We start from the raw sequence: 16,942 nt of genomic DNA on the forward strand, positions 1-16,942 counted from the left end.
TACTTGGCTCTTGGGTAAGAGGATTGTGTACCAGACCCTGTGATGGGGCAGTGCCCTCAAGAGAGGAATGGCCCAAAGCCATCTTCAGGATAAGTGAAAGAGAACAGCAGAGACATAGTTAGTGAATGGCCAGGGGCATTGCTTTGAGACTCAGGTTTTATAGCCTAGAGGAAGGGGCTCTAACCCTACACATGGCTAATGCCAAGTCCTCCCAGGTCAACCCAAACTGATTAAGAACTGTGCAGGAGTGAACTGGACAAAACCATCTTTCAGGAGCTAGCATCCCAGGCAAAAGGTTGACCTTTACCTTCTGCCAATTGCTGCGTCCCCAGCAGCTAGATCTCAGGTAATAAAGGATGGAGTCAGGCATAAGGGACTCCTTATAGAAGGCCACAGTCAAAGACAGATCATGCCACAAGGAAGGAGCCGAGGCCTTGTGTGGATAATGGCATCATTAGGTAAGAAGGGAGAGGGCAGAAGTCACAATATACATCTCACAAACACCCCACAGACCTCTCTGTAAGCTCTTGGGCTTTCTTTTCATTTCTCCAGTTCTTACTTATAAAAGAAACAAAACTGTAAAACTGTTTTCTGTTTGATTCATGCTCCGTTTCATTTTTAGTAAGAAGCTCTTAAGAAACACTGACGAAAAAGAACTAAAACCTTTGCAAAAGCTACTCTGACATGCTGGCCACGGTAATCCACTGATAAAGAAACAATCCTCTTCCCCAGGCTGATGCCTGTTCAACCCGAACAGTCCAGGTGTTTCTTAACTGGAAGCAGTCCTCCTGGGAAGCCTCACTAAGCAGGGAAGCACTTCTGTGAATGGTCTGCATCCTAGGAGCTCCCCATTGGGGTCAGGCAGGGAAAGAGTGGGAACTGAGGCTTCCAGTGCTTGGGAGAAGCAGTTCCTTCCAGTCTATGCAAGCTTTCCTCCTCTTTTTCTGAGTACCAGTCCCTACAGGTTGAAAAGTGACTGTGAATAACTTTCCACTGAGTTGCTTTTCTGTGAGAGAGAGAATGATCTGTGCCAAAGCTTCTGAGGGTGGAGGCAACACAGGCACTGGGCAATGTTGATGCTGACCCAGGGGAATCCCCCCTCCCCCGATGCCCATTTCAGGGGCCTGTGTTCTTAGTTTCTTATCATGCAACATGAACAGCAATATTTCTTGTTTCTCAACAACTTAATCATCTGTCAGACATATTTCTCCAGCACCCTAGGCCTTGGCCAGAGGGACTTATTAACCAAACATTTTTTCATCTGGAGTCTCTCCTTGTTAACAGTATCCGACAGATGATCAATAAGCCAAACTGTTTTGAATGCCAGTCTGAATATTCTCGGGAAGGAGCAACTGTACAGTGAGAGTGGCTAATGAATCCCTCAATGGGACATTTGCGACCCAGCCTGGGCTTCTGCTCAGGAGACTGGCTGCTGTCCCTCATCGTGTATAAAGGGTTTTGTGGGGCATTTTTCTAAGTCTTGTTTGCAGCTGTCTCTTCTGCACTGTTTCCTTTCCTGTCTGCAGGGACCTAATTACAGTGCCTAGATGGCTTCTCCAATCCATGGCGCCTGCTGTAGCTGCTATCATTCAGGAATCGAGGTAGAGCAGCTGCAGACAGATGTATCTCACTTTGCCCACTGACTGTGAACCTGAAAGATGCTGTGTGAATCCAAGACTCACAATCTGAACCTTCCTTTAGGTTTACACTATGGGTTTGGAGACAGTTCCCAAGCTTACAGATGGTAATTTATGGATAGTGTACAACACCCACCTTCATCCTCATCTGTGCAGGACCTGAGGCACAGGAAGCACACTCTCTGACTTAATCTGAATATTTGTCTTCACTTCTCAGATAAGTGAGGATTAGAAAATAAATTTCATTTGCTTTAAATAATTCAGCTGATAGGTGCCAAAGCTGAACTATTCCACACTTGTCTGAGGTCAGACTCCCGCTTTTATTCCCCTGGAACCTGCCTCAAACATACATACCTATACACATATATAGACACAAATATACATATGGACACACATACATATATACAATGCATATATATACACATATATATACAAACACATCTAAATATACATACACACACATATATTCATACATATATATATAAAAAGATATACATACACACATGCATAAATATATATATACATATGTACATACATACATACATACATACATACATACACTCACACAAATAAACACATACATATCCCTGACCAGGTATTGGTAGAACACCTACAGAAGCTACTGGGTAGGAAATTCAAAGATCTGATCTGACACAAGAAGATCTCCATTCAGACAATTATTTGGCTCTGGGGTGGATTTCCTAAGTTTCTGCTGTGGCCATGAGCCAGAGAGCTGGCCTCACAGTAATCTACAGTGTTCCCAGATCACGAGTCCCCGCCCAGCGTGCCTGTTGCCCTTACCATCTCCACCCTTGCTTGGGTTGGGGTTTTCTGGAGTATTCAGAGGCCTGAGGGGAATGATGACATCATCCACATTGACCCCTTCTTCCCCATGCTTCTCAGAAACGTGGGTCACGAGTTCTGACTGATTTGGCGAGAAAAGATTACAGCATTTACACATGAAGATGGCTGTGTTTTCTGTAAGAAAAAAAAATAAAAGAACAGGAAGTATTGTTATTTCTCTGTTACATAAACAATGATTACTCCAAGGCAGGGGAGGTATGTATTGTCATCCAACCCCTGCAGACAGTGTCCCCTTTTCGGACACCTCTGGTGGCCATGATCATGAGGAAACCTTTTTTTCTGTATTTCAAAAGTTTCTCCTGAAGAGACTAACACAGACCTCCCTGTGACCCAAATCCACCCAGCAGCCCAAACTCCAGCAAAGCACAGTCAGCCTGAGCCGTACCCTGCCCTCAGATGAAGGGAGAAGCACACTGGGGGTCACTCAGCATTCTAGCCAAGCTCTGTCAGACCAGGTGTAAGGAAACTTGACCAAGGCAACACTTTCTGAGAACTAAGACCCTTGTAACAACTGAACTGAATGACTGGTTCCAGCACCCAATGAGACATAAAAGCTAGAAATGTGTTGCTTTCTTATTTTCATTAATTAATTTATTTATTCACGTTATATCCTGATCATAGCCCCCCTCCCTCCCTCCTATCCTCCCAGTTTCACCCTCCCACCCCTCTTCCCCCAAACCTGCCTCCCTAGATACCAACCCACCCAGGCACATTAAGTCTTATTACGATGAAGCACATTCTCTTCCACTGAGGTCAGACAAGGCAGCCCAGCTATAGGAAAGGGATCCAAAGGCAGGTGACAGAGTCTGACACAGAGGCATCTCCTAGTCCAATTGTTAGGGGTCCCACATGAAGACCAAGCTGCACATCATTCACATGGCCTAAGTCCAGTCCATGCATGTTCTTTGGTTGGTGGTTCAGTCTCTGTGGGCCCCCAGATGCCCAGGTTAGTTGGCTCTGTAGGTCTTCTTGTGATGGCCTTGATCCCTCCAGCTCCCTTGATCCTTCCCAGTCTTGTCCACAAGATTCCCTGAGTTCCGCCTAAAGTTTGAATGTTAGTTTCTGCTTCTGTTTCCTTAGTCATTAGGGAAAAGTAAATGAAAACAACTCTGAGATTCCATCCTAGACCAATCAGAATGACTAAGATCAAAAACTCCAGGGATAGCACATGCTGGTGAGGATGGAGAAAAACAATTTCTCAGAAAATTGGGAATAGTTCTACCTCAAGATCCAGTTATACCACTCCTGGGCATGTACCCAGAAAATGCTTCACTACCCACAAGGATACTTGCTCAACTATGTTCATAGTTTTATTTATGTAAAGCTATCATAGATATTTATTCAGCTTTATTCATAATAGCCAGAAACTGGAAACAGCCAGTTCAGTCCCTCAACTGAAAAATGAATAAAGAATGTGGTTCATTTACACAATGGAATACTATTCAGCTATTAAAAACAAGGACATCAGGAAATGTTGACAGCAAATGGACGGAACTAGAAAATATCATCCTGAGAGAGGTAACGCATATCCAGAAAGACACTCATGGTATGTTTCACTTATAAGTGGCTATTAGCCATCAGGTATGGGGTAGCCATGCTACAATCCACAGACAAAAGAAGTAACAAGGAAGGATGCTTGACTATCATTCAGATGGACAGAAAGAGGGAACTGGCTGAGAGGGGGGCTGGAGAGGGAAACAGGAGTGGGGAGAACAGAGGTAGGTGGGAGACTGGGAGAGAAAAGGGAAATCATTAGGGGGGTGTCTCTGGGACAAGCTTGAGCCATGGGATGGGGGAGGCCCCTAAGAGGGTATAGGGGTAACCCTAGCTGAGACGCCTAGCAGTGGGGGAATATGGAGCCTAAAGTGGCCACCTCCTGTAGCCAGGCAGGACTTTCAGTGATGGGAACACCAACCTGTCCACAAAATCTTTCACACAAAATTTGAACTACCGGGGGAAAAGAGGGAGCAGAGACTGAGGAAATGGCCAAGCAACAGCCATCTATGAAAATCTGCTGTGCTCGCTGACGGGAGCCTAGCATAACGGTCACCTCAGAGGCCTCATCCAGCAGAGGCTAGAATATATTGCTTTATGCCACTTAATTCCTACCTAAGACACTGTCACTTTTCATAACAAAACTAATTATTCCTAATATAATATTAGGTAGGGAGACATAATGAGAGGAGAAAGAACTCATATTTCATTTTGATAAAAGAATTATAGATACAGATAAAAGCATTCTATTTAGGACCCAGAAGCCATTATGAGGCAGGATTTTGTTGACATTTTTACATGTTTACTGAAATGGAGAGACTGGTGTGATATAAAAGACCATGGCTTTCCAGATAGACAGATGCAAGATAAGTTTCCAACTCCCATCCCTAAACACTTTAAAGTGGTGTGGCCTTGGAAGTTCAGGTGCTGTCTCGGTGGCTGATGTCAGTGGGCAGAAGGTCAGTGCCTTCTGGGTAGCAGATAGCGGGTGATCCCACCATGCTCCAAGGCCATGCTTCCCCTGCCCTCTGCCTTGCAGACAGCTGGAAACCATACACCGTCCAGCTCCCCAAGGGATCTACATGTCAGCTATGAGAGCTGGGCGCATGCCCACCAATACCACAGACCTCTCGGCCCTTGCACTCTGTCCTGTTAAGTAGGTGTCACAAGTCTCTCATTTACCTTTCTGCCCATTTCACTAGCTCCAGCCAGAGTAGTTCCTTCCCCACAGACACCTGCTCGGCCCTCTTGTTCCCTCGCCCATCCCAGGACACTGGCTGGGGTTTGTGTCAGAATCCGCACAACACTGGCACTCATGGGTGGGCCACAGGCAGCAGGTAGCCTCACGGGCAGCATGCAGAACTGTGAGCTCTAAGAGATGAGAAGTGCAGAGTGCCTTGAACTGTGTCATATGTAGCAGAGGATGGCCTTGTTGGGCATCAATGGGAGGAGAAGCCCTTGGTCCTGCCAAGACTGGATGCCTCAGTGTAGGAGAATGTCAGGATGGGGAGGCAAGAAGGGGTGGGTGGGTGAGTGGGGGAGAACCCCCATAGAAGCAGGGGGAAGGGGAGGGGATAGGGGTTTATGGATGGGAAACCGGGAAAGTGGATAACATTTGAAATGTAAATAAAAATATTCCCCACCCTCCAAAAAAGACAACGCATCTCTTGTTGTCTTTATCCAGGAAAGCAGGCCACTGGCCACATCATGTAATGGCTTGAGCCTGCAGGCCTGCCCCTTTCACCCACTGGGCAACACTGCTTGGGTCACTGTTGCTTCTCTCTGAAGCTCATCCCCCCACCCCCCGCCTGCGGCTCTCCAGTGGGCCTGCAAACACCCCCCATCTCTTCTATCTGCAAACGAAAGCCTCTCCCGATCCCCAGCGCCCTGCTCCCTCCTCTACTTCTCTTTGTAGAAAGAAAGACAATATGAGCACCAGGGTGACCAGCCACGCAGCTTTGCTGGCATAAAGACTAAAGCCAGCCAGGTACAGGAAGTCCAGGAAGGAGACCCTCCCTGGATTCACAGGACAGATCTCACCAGGAACTGGCAGGGGAGATGAGTGCCTCAGAGATCAGTGCTAGCAAATATATGAAACAGGAATGTAACAGCAGAACACTGCTTTGTCGATAAAACATGCTCATGAGTACTGTCCGTCCATACTTATCTCTTCCAAAAAAGGTTTAAATTCTTAGGGAAGGCCAAATGTTTTCTAGGCAAGATGTTACATTATAACAACACTTTTCTTTCTGCATAGAAAGACTGCTTTCTAAGCTTTCTCAATGTGATTCTTGCTGATCATACAGACATTAGCATGGTTTAGGCAGGAACTGGCTGATAATCCACAGCCCACAAGACAGAAAACAGGCTAGAGAAGAGACTTGCTTCTGTCCCAGCGACAGGACCAGAGGCCAAATGCCCTGTGTATCGGTTACTCCTGTATTGTGATAAAACACCCAACGAAAGCAGCTTAGTGAGGGAAGACTGACCTGTCCTCACAGAGCTCAAGGCAGCTAGCTGGTCACTCGGCCAGTCAGGAGGAAGAGACAATTGCTTAGTTCACTTCCTCCTTTTTATTCAGTCTGGACCCTAGCACACGGAATGGAGATCTCTCATTGTTCGAATGGGTCTTCCCACTCACATTAGCAGACTCTAGATTATCCTTCAGAGACATGATCTAGGTGTCCAACGGACAGGATTAACCATCACATGTTGATACCCAGTTTTGACATGGATATGTATGACCAGAAACCGTGAGCTGAGTTCTACCAAGTTATAGCTAAAATACTCAGGATATCTATGGGACTAAAGCCAGTCATCTTTGACACAAACTTAAACATATAATGACTGACTAACATGTCAACCACAGGTTATTGACAAGCCCTGATCCAATCTGCGTGCGATACAAAGATGAATCTAGTCCCAGGCCTGCCAAAAGGTAATAACCCTCATGCCACCATAAAACAGACAACACAGAGTCACTGTTTCTTACAGTTTGCCATGATGTAACTTCCTAGCTAGCATCCAATGTTAGCTAGGTCTAATGTTCTAGTGTCATTTCACAGACATTCTCAGAAGGCTGAGAACCTTGTGACATTTAGCAGGGAAGAAAGCCTGGGGACCGCAGAGTTATTATAAGGCCTCTCTCAATTCAAAGGCACAGTAAACATCATGTGGAGATTAAATAAATATGATGATGTTTCATAAGACAGCACCAGTGAGGGCATGGGTACCCCAGGGTGACACCTACCTCAGCCATCTGCTATTAACTAGCATGAACTTCCCAGGCACCCACTGTGTTTTCAGCTGTTGGGCAGGGGACTATGCCTGCAGTTCCAAGAGAGGACAAAAACAAGCCCTGAGACCCAGGGCCATATGCAGAAACATGGATTCGGCCAAACATGTGGCAGGGCTCAATGAAAAGTCTGGACCAGGAAAGGCCGCCAGGGAAGAATCTATTCAACAGGGACTGAGACCAAGAGACTGATCCTAGCAGACACCAAATGGGAAGGAAACGCCCAGAAAGTGGGGTGTTCAAAGAGCAGAGCAGGACAGGAATGAAAGGTCCAGCAGTGATGGCCTCACTCTCAGAGCTAGTCCCCAGTCCCTCACTCATGTGCTACCCACCTCCCTAAAGTCCTGCCCGGCTGAGAGGCTCACTACACCAGTCCTCTGCAAATGGGAGGATCTGTTTACCTACTGCAGCAGAATACAGCAAGAGTCTGAGCTGTGGGAGGAGACAGAAAAAAATGGGGTTGGGGGAAAACTGGCATGATACTGGAGGTCACTAAAGGGCTCTGCCATGAACAGAGATGGGGCATGAGGGCAAGGGCAGGATATGCAGGGCTGAGAGAAGAAACACACCACACACTGGGCAGAACACTGCTAGTGACTGGAAATGAGCAGCAGAGGGCAGGCAGGTGAGGGCCTCTGCTCTGTTACTAACAGCGTAATTATGTCTTCAGTAACTGCCTGCTCCAGACACCCAGGACAAAGCACAGGGCGTACCCTCTTGAACACAGGCTCCAACATAGGTGACTTCTTGGAGATGATTACATGAACAGCAAATGCCAAAGCATATAAGAGGGGTACAGTATTATGCTGTACCCCCTCCCAAATGTTAAGGAGTATTAATATACCGAAATAACAACCGCTTTTATTTCTAAAGTGGCCAGATATGAAAAAGTGTATCTTACATCCTGAAATATAGTCCTAATTATGTTGTCAGCTAGCTCTGATGAAGATGTGATAATTTGGGTGCATTTTGGGGTCCAATTACTATGCTCGCCTCCTTAACAAAAGAACTCAGAGAAAAAATGACATGCTCAGCACAAGGAGACCCACAGCAGTCTGAAGCATGAGCATGCAATTCCCCTGAATTCTCTCCGCACTGTTCCAGAGGAAACCCTTCAGATGCTGGCGTGAGCAAGTCCTCATGCTAAATTCTAAGCTAAGGAGCAGCCAGGTCCTCTGTGAACCTCTGTTGTAAACTGCCCTAGGAACCCTAAGATGAACAAGGGCTCTGCCCCAGTCCTCCCAGAAGGTAAGTATGAACCAGACTGTGAGTCTGGGCTTCCACAAGATAATTCAGTGTCAGTGAGGCTATGGTCTGAAGCCACAGGGTTTAGTCACTATGAAGAATATTCTGGCACCAGACGCACTATCTAACACCCTATGCTGTGGATCTTGGTAAATCCATTTGTCATAACTAGATTAAAACAGGGCTCTGGCCTCTGTGGTCTCAGCCCTTATGCCAGTGCCTATCTTGAAGAGGCCGTTTACTACAGAATTAACAGTGAGCTCATGCCCATCATCAAACAGTGCCGAATGGAATTAGAGGCAATAGACTCACTGAGTGCTCAGCAAGTCTTCAGATCTGCTCTGCATCCCAGCCAGAGCAGACAGCAAAGCAAGGAGGATTTCTCATATCATTAAGAGGCTTTCCTGTCCTTTCAGGAGCTCCCATGCTCTTTCCAACTCCAGACACAGCATGGGGAAAAGTAGAAGAGACATAGGGTATCACTGACATAGATGGTGTAGTCAGGAGCCCTGGGTGAAATCTTATAACATTCTGTCTTACAGGAACATCCTTGGTGACACATGACTGCCTACGCTCTTGTGAAGCTTCTCAGGGCTGGCTGTCAGGATTCCGGGATCCCCTCTGACTACCTGTGATTCTATGGCAGAATGGTCTAACTCAACACAGAAAAGGCTGAGGCAGATGGGAGGCAGATGGCCCAGAATACCTCTGTGTTTGGCTTCATCTAGCCAAGGTGTAAAACCCGAGCAGACCAGGCGTCAGGACTCTCGGGAAAGAAGTCGACACACATATGTGCCTAGGGCAATACACAGGCCACAACCAATTCCTACATCTGACACTCTCCTGCAGGGCAGTACAAGGCTGACATGCCGGTCATCTAGAGCCTGTCAGCCTAATGAGGCCAGACTCTGACAACGCAGACCATGATGAGAGGGAGACCACTGCTGGCACCTTCTCAACACTGAATTCTGAACTCTCCAGAAATTGATTTCATCTACATGAAATTGACTGAAATGAAAAAAAATAAAAAACTTAAGGCTAGCTGGAGGCAAGACAAGACATGGCAGTTGAGTGGCCCAAGGCCCACTAAGAAGATGCAAAGGCTGGTGTCAGAATAAGGGGAGTAACTAGCCAAGGCATCTGTCATAGACAGACACCCTCAATGCACACCTGCCATTCCAAACCCTGTGACAAAAGGTCCCAGAAAGATGGAATCCATGAATCCGTTCTTCCCACCAACAACCAGCTCACAGCGCTGGCTCTGCCAATAGGGAAACTCGAATCTGAGCCAGGGAACAGCACAGCAGTAGCATGCTTTGGGTTTCATCCTGCCTCCTGCAGCTAGTCTGAAACCAGAGGCCACAGATCTGGAAACTCCAGGAAAAAGCCTGTTTTCCACCCAAAGACAAGCAAAAGAGGAACTCTATGCCCCAACCATAAGCAAACGCCTAAGTAAATCCTGACCCTGGCTCCATCCCACATTCAAAAGTTAAGAGAGAACCATGACTCTCACAAGTGTCCAGTCATAACGCTCATGCCAGCTCTCCACTAAAGTGCTACAGAAGGTCACATGGGAAAGCATTGAGATCCATCAGCCCTGCTGGCTCTGGGCAGCCTTAATACAGCAGCAGAGGCACCAGGTCCCACTGTTCAACCCAATGTTGGCAGAGGCAGTATGGACCTAGATTTCACCAATTTACCCCAGGGTCAATGTGGGTAAAGCCAGAAATCTATTACCTACTCCAGTGAGAATCTGGCCTCTACCACCCAGAACACTCAGCCTTGTGTCAAAAGAAGAACAGGGAAGATGGACGCAGGCTCACTGAGTCTCTACCACACACAGTCAAGAGCCAGCCTAGGCAGAAGAGCTAAATAAAATCCAGGATTTCACAGCCCCAACAGTCATTACTCATGATCATTCACAATCCATGACTCTTTGACAAAAAAGAAACAGGAAAATAGCATAAGGAAGAAGAATAGAAGGCCATTAACAGACATCAGCATCATGACACCAACAGGAGGATGTTACACATGCTCTTGAGCCACCATGTGGTCCTGGGAATGAAACATGGGCCTCTGAAAGAGCAGCGGTGCTCTAAACCTTGATGATCTGTCAGGGACTAAAGCAACCACCACAAAAATGTCTTCAAAAGCAAATCCAAGCAACACCCACGGTGGGAACTGGAGTTCCTCATCCAAGAGAACCTAATGGAAAGTTAGAACAGAGAATTAAAGCCACTACCACCAAAACAGTAACAAACAAAAGCCTCCAATGCTGGGCTCAAACCCAAATGACAAGAGCAGGGGAGATGGTGACCATGAAACAGAGGACACACCCATGGCCAGAAAAGAATGGTGAAGAAAGCACAGAGAGCCAGGAGTCACAGGAAAAGAACTAAAACTGTGTCATCAGAGCCCAGGGAGAAGAAAAAGATATTGAAACTGGGGAACATGGCAAGAAATGACAATTGAAAACTTGCAAATTTTTAGAAAAATAAACTAATGGATTTAAGAAGCTGAGCAAATTCCAAACAAGATAATCAAATAAACCTATTCCAAGAAATATAATCAAATGTTTGAGAACTAAAAACAAAGAAATACATGAGAATAGCAAGGGAGAAAAGAAAATAATTTCCTATCAGGAGAATCATCCAGGAGACAGCAGATTGCTCCCAGATGATGGAGACCAGAAGGAAGTACCACAATCCATCTAATTCCAAGCACTGCTGAGACCTGAGACTTGGCAGGAGGGAGGTGCACAACTCACACAGGCATAGCCAAGGTGCAGTCCAAGCTCATGCCCACCTCTGAGAGGTGGGGCAGATGCTCGGATTCTGAATTCCTACCTGCACAGCCCACACCTCCAGTACATTTCATGTCGCCTCCACTCATGAGCCACTGCCTCACAGGCCCGGCATCTTCCTCTTAGTAATACTGCCAATGGGGATCCATTAAGAATCCAAATCAGTTAGATGAATTAGTGATTGCAAAAATGCATAAACATTTATCAGTAACCACAAGAAGACAAAATGCCACATTGCTGCGTTATTAAATTACTCCAATAAAAACTGTACTTTTAAAGTCTTTTACTTCTGCACCTTGATTAGCATAAATCACCCTCTCTGCTCTCCAATATCTTTTATTTGGATGTATTAACTGCAAGAGTTCAACAGCCAAAGCCAAGTCCCTATTGAATTGTCTGTCTTATAAGAAGGTAGGGCAAGAGCATCCTTATAGTTTTGTTTTTCTGCTTTTCAATTGACCTTAAGTTATTAAATTCATAGATGCTAACAGGTACCAAAATAGGAGTGAAAATATTTTAACAACATAAAGCCAGACTGTTGTCACACCCAACATAATGAATAAAGTCTCGTTGTGCAGTTTTGTGTAATATGATACCACCTTCCACCTGCCTCCCTGGTGCAGGGAGTACATCAGTCCCATAAAATCCTATTTCCCTTTGCTTCCTTTTATGTGTATGAGTGATTTGCATACACACACACACACACACACACACACACACACACACACCCTGAATATAGTGCCTCTGAAGATCAGAAGAAGGCATCAGATCCCCTGGAATGAGTTACAGATGGAAAGAGGTTAGGATGTTTTCCTTGATTCCATTTACTCTAAAGAACCTTTAACTACCTGTGTATATATTCCATGTTATCATCACCATCTCCATCACCATAACCATCATCACCAATGTCACTGTCATCACAAATACCATCACCATCACCATGACCACTATTGTCATCATAACTACCATTGCCATCATCTTCATCACCACAAACATCATCACCATCACCATGACCACTACAGTCACCATAACTACCATCACCATCATCACCACTATGGTTACTAGCATCACCTCTGTGTTATTAGCATGGTCATCAATGCCACCTTCACCACTTTCATTACCACCACCGTCACCATTATCATCACCACCATCATCACCATCACTTATTAAAACCTGCTGGAATTAAAATTTAAAAAGAATGAAGTGGGGGGGAGGAGGCTTAAAGTCATCAAGTCTCACCCTCAACCAGTGCCACACACAGTCTCACATGAAGTGAGCCCTAACATCCCAATCAATCCTCTACGATTCTCCACTAGAGGGCCACATCTATCCTAAGAAGTACTGACGATTTACAGGTCACTCACTAAAAGGACAAAAACCCAGGGAGCAGACTAAGATATGCAAGCTTCAGTCACACCACTGAGAGTCCTCTTGGTGCCAGGGCGGCTTCCATCGATGGCCTTTCGTAAAGTTTTCATGATTCAGTGAAGGCTGCAGGCAACACAGGTCCGGCACACACTAAGTACCAGGTAGGCTGGCTATGAACAGCAGACACCTGAGTCCTGCTTTGCCTTACCCCTGTAGAACATCACTTCCCAGTCTGCACCGCACACCGGCTGCAAGCTACTCTTTCAAGACAAACTCGAGACATCTGAATAAAACAACAGCAAGTGTTGTCAGACTCCTGCTGCACACCTGGCCACGGCACTGCCCACCTAAAGGACATCTCTACATCTCCTTAAGACCCCGGTAGAAAATCATGGTGCACAGACATTATTGTAACATTTCTACCATGTGTAGACTTTCATGATACAAACGAACCTATTATGTGAAATGAGCTATCTCTTCCTTAACCACGATGCCATCACACCATGTACAATCTGACCACCAGCACCAGGAGCCAGGCAACTAAGCCGCACACGGAGACATGATCCTGTGTTACAGGTGAGCAAATGCAACTAGTCTAAGAGGAACGCCCTGTGGAGCTCTGAGGTGGCGTGCCCCACTACAAAGATCAACTTAAAGATCAGGATGTAGAAAACAGGTTATGTCAAACAGAGAGCAGCTGAGTCTGGAGAAAACCCACAGGGCCCAGGAGATACAGACGCAGCCCGGCATGATATCGGAAGGCTCAGACACACAACTGAGACCCTGACCAGAGCAGGCACTCTGCAGGCAACCAGCTCCTCATAGGCTACCACAGATGCATGGTCAGCCAGCAAGGGCCAGGAAAGGGATTGTCCAGGATGCCTGGAGTTAGCAGGCAAGTAGAGGAAACCTGTCATCATCTGCGTCCTATGTCTAGGCAGCAGGGGCCCAAATTCTGGATGTGGTTCAGGAATCTCCTAGAAAACTCCCAAAAGTGTTTGGCAGACCACAGAAGTCAAAACAGTTCAAGGGCTGCTGGCCAGTAGCTTTTCATAAAAGCTTTCACACCTCGGTGACAGCTGGGAGATAGCTGCTACCTTACAGGGAGACAGTCAGAGAAAGTGGCATAAGGAAACAGAATGAGAAATGGAGCTTGCTGTGAGTGAGAGAAGGAAGTGAAAATTCAGACTGTCCATCCACGTGGCTCCCAACAACCAGTTCCAGGGACAGGCCCTAGAGAGGCAGGTTATGAACAAGGCTATTTTCTACATAGAGTCTTACTCGGGGTTTCATGGTTCTAAATACATACATACATATATACATACACACATACATACATACATATCACTTGAGTTCTGTGGAGACAGCTCAGTGTTAGATTGGACAAGCATGGTCTCAGTTAGATACCTAGCCTCCATGTGAAAAGCCAGGTGGTGTGGCGCTCCTGTAACCCTGGGTGACAGAGACAGATGGACACCTGAAGTTCAGTAGTCAGCCAGTCTACTAAAAATGGCAAGCTCCAGATTCAGTAAGAGACCCTGTCTCAAAATAAAAGGTAATAAAGCAATCAAGAACATCTGCATACTGGCAGCAACTTCTAACCTCACTATGCATTTGCACAGACAGGTGCACAAGCACAGACATGTGAACACAGATACACATACATACAGGCACATAGAGACAGCCCTGTGCACATACACATACATACCCACAAATACATATACATGCATGTACACATACAGAAATATACATACACACAAAGAAATACACATGCACGTATACACACAAACACACAGATATATACACATGCACACATACAGGAATGCATGCATACATACACATATGTACAGCACTTGAGTTGGTGTCAGAGGAAACAGACACTGAAACAAAACAATAGGGTGTGCTTCTTGGGGACAGAAGTCAGCAGTCCCCAACAGCTCTGCATTCATATAAGCCACCTAGTGCAGGTCACCAGACTGAGCAAGACAAGACCAAGGCCAGCTCTGAACACAGTGACAAACTAAGGGAATGTAAACATTTCCCTGATGGACGTGAGCCAGGTGGAACTCTCTCAGGGTCTGTCCCTGTCTTTCTCTCACAGGACAGGCTAGACTGATTAGAGGACCCAAAAGAAAAAAGCAAGAAACTGGTTTAAAAGTTGCAAAGTCAATTCACATGTGGCTTAAATGAGAAAGTATATTTTTATACACAAAGTATGTGCATTACCTAGGCACTCTGTGGGTGTGGTAAGTGTAGACTACCTAACCTCAAAGCGGGCGTGGTAGGTGTAGACTGCCCAGCCTCAGAGTGGCAGATTGCAGGGCTGCAGTGTGTAGGTCAGGTAACTGGAGGACCAGCTGAGGAGAGAGTCCAGGTAAGTGGAGGATCAGCTGGGGAGACAGTCCAGCTGAGGAGAGAGTCCAGGTAAGTGGAGGATCAGCTGGGGAGAGAGTCCAGCTGAGGAGAGAGTCCAGGTAAGTGGAGGACCAGCTGAGGAGAGAGTCCAGGTAAGTGGAGGACCAGCTGAGGAGAGAGTCCAGCTGAGGAGAGAGTCCAGGTAAGTGGAGAGTTAAGTGAGCACAGGACCTAGGTAAATAGATGGCCAGGTGAGTAGAGGCTTGGGGAAGTAGAGGACTTGGGTAGGTAGAAGACCTATCCAGAGTTCAGAGTTTTACAAGTGTCCACATACTTTCCACAAGAAAAATGCATCAAGATTCCACAGCCTGGGTACCATCCCAACCTTCCCTGTCAGCCTGACTGCAGAATAAGATCTATGCTACCCCCAGCAGTGAAAAATATCCACATATTTCTCCATATCTGTGATTAACTTCAGCATCACTGCTGTCCTAGGAAGTAGCCAAATTGGTGGCGTTGTCACCACCACCAGCACCACAACCGTCACCATCATCATCATCATCACCATCATCATCACCACCACCATCGTCATCATCACCATCATCATCACCACCACCATCGTCATCATCACCATCATCATCACTATCACCCTTATGACCATACACTGCAGCAGCAGCAACATCACCATCATCACCGCTATCACCATAATCATCACCACCATCCCCACTTACAGAAGAGAAGCCTGAGGCTGACAGAGGCTAACCAGCGCCAAGATCTCCCATCCGAATAAATAATAACAACACCAAAGCTTCAACAACCTTCCACGTTGACTGCACAGCAGCCGACCTGTGGTGTCAGTGTGTTGTTTGGTGATTGCCGAGAGGCATCTAAATCCTGCTGTCCTCTAACCCAACCAGCATCATAATCAAAGGAATAATTAGAACTTAGAAGAGACAGTAGGTTAGGAACTGTGTTCCTTGTGTGTTATTACTTGATAATGGGAAATAATTTGATGCAAATTCACCCTGACCATATATATTTACTAATCTCGCCCACCACACAGTTTAGGGACAGGCTCAAAACCAGGAAACAGTGAACCACCATTCCAGGTAGATAACTTTACACAAATATATGTGCTAACATCACCCTCTGGTGGTCATCTGTGGCAATACAACAAAATTTAAAACAGCTACAACACTGACTTTGCTAGACATTTTTCTGCCTATTAACCTACTTAATTAGCCTTTACATTAACCTCACCAAGGAGAGGCTTTCGTGTCCACCTGACAATGAGAAGGCTAGGTCATGTGAGGCATTACTGGATCACATAACAGGTGGGCACGCAGTAGGGACTCAATCCAAAGTCACAATCAAATCCAGTCAAGTCCACAAGAATGGACTTGTCCTGGCAGCCCAGGTGCACCTACCTGGTCAACCCTGGCAGGTTAATCAGGCGAGAGTCAACTCTTAACAGACTTTCCTCATAACCAGTCAGTGCCTGGCCTAGTCTTAATCGGCCTGGAAGCTACAGAGCACAAGTCTGCAGAGCAGCAAAGGTGCTAAGCCGGAGGTTGAGCATTGGTACAGATGTGCACTGATGTGAGGGATGGTGTGGGGGTTTGAATAAGAATGGCGCCCATAGGCTCATATATTTAAGTGCTTAGCCAGCAGGATGGCACTGTTTGAAAGGCTGAGAAGGATTAAGAGATGTGACCTTTTTGGAGGAAGTATGTCACTTGGGCTGGGCTTTGAAGTGTCAAAAGAACATGCCAAGCCAAGTTCTCTCTTTCCCTTCTGGATGTAGCACTCAGCTACTGCTCCAGATAATAGACTAAACCCATTGTAACAAAGTTTTGAGCAAGACCCAACTAAATGCTTTCT

At 46.2% G+C, this 16,942-nt stretch overlaps 1 protein-coding gene across 7 annotated transcripts in view; it reads right to left on the minus strand.

Annotated features, from left to right (window-relative positions):
• The window catches only part of Zfat (zinc finger and AT hook domain containing), a 175,220-nt gene that overhangs the window by 131,310 nt on the left and 26,968 nt on the right, over nucleotides 1-16,942 (minus strand). For all 7 annotated transcript variants that reach the window (XR_005486668.2, XR_005486669.2, XM_006241713.5 and 4 more), the window contains exon 2: nucleotides 2,439-2,615. Coding sequence is in view for 5 of the 7 variants with exons in the window: in XM_006241713.5 (XP_006241775.1) it covers nucleotides 2,439-2,615 (177 nt within the window). In the remaining 2 variants the exon portion in view is untranslated. The remainder of the gene's footprint in view (nucleotides 1-2,438; nucleotides 2,616-16,942) is intronic.

The sequence above is a fragment of the Rattus norvegicus genome, chromosome 7 (genome assembly GCF_036323735.1).
Source record: "Rattus norvegicus strain BN/NHsdMcwi chromosome 7, GRCr8, whole genome shotgun sequence".
Lineage (NCBI taxonomy): Eukaryota > Metazoa > Chordata > Mammalia > Rodentia > Muridae > Rattus > Rattus norvegicus.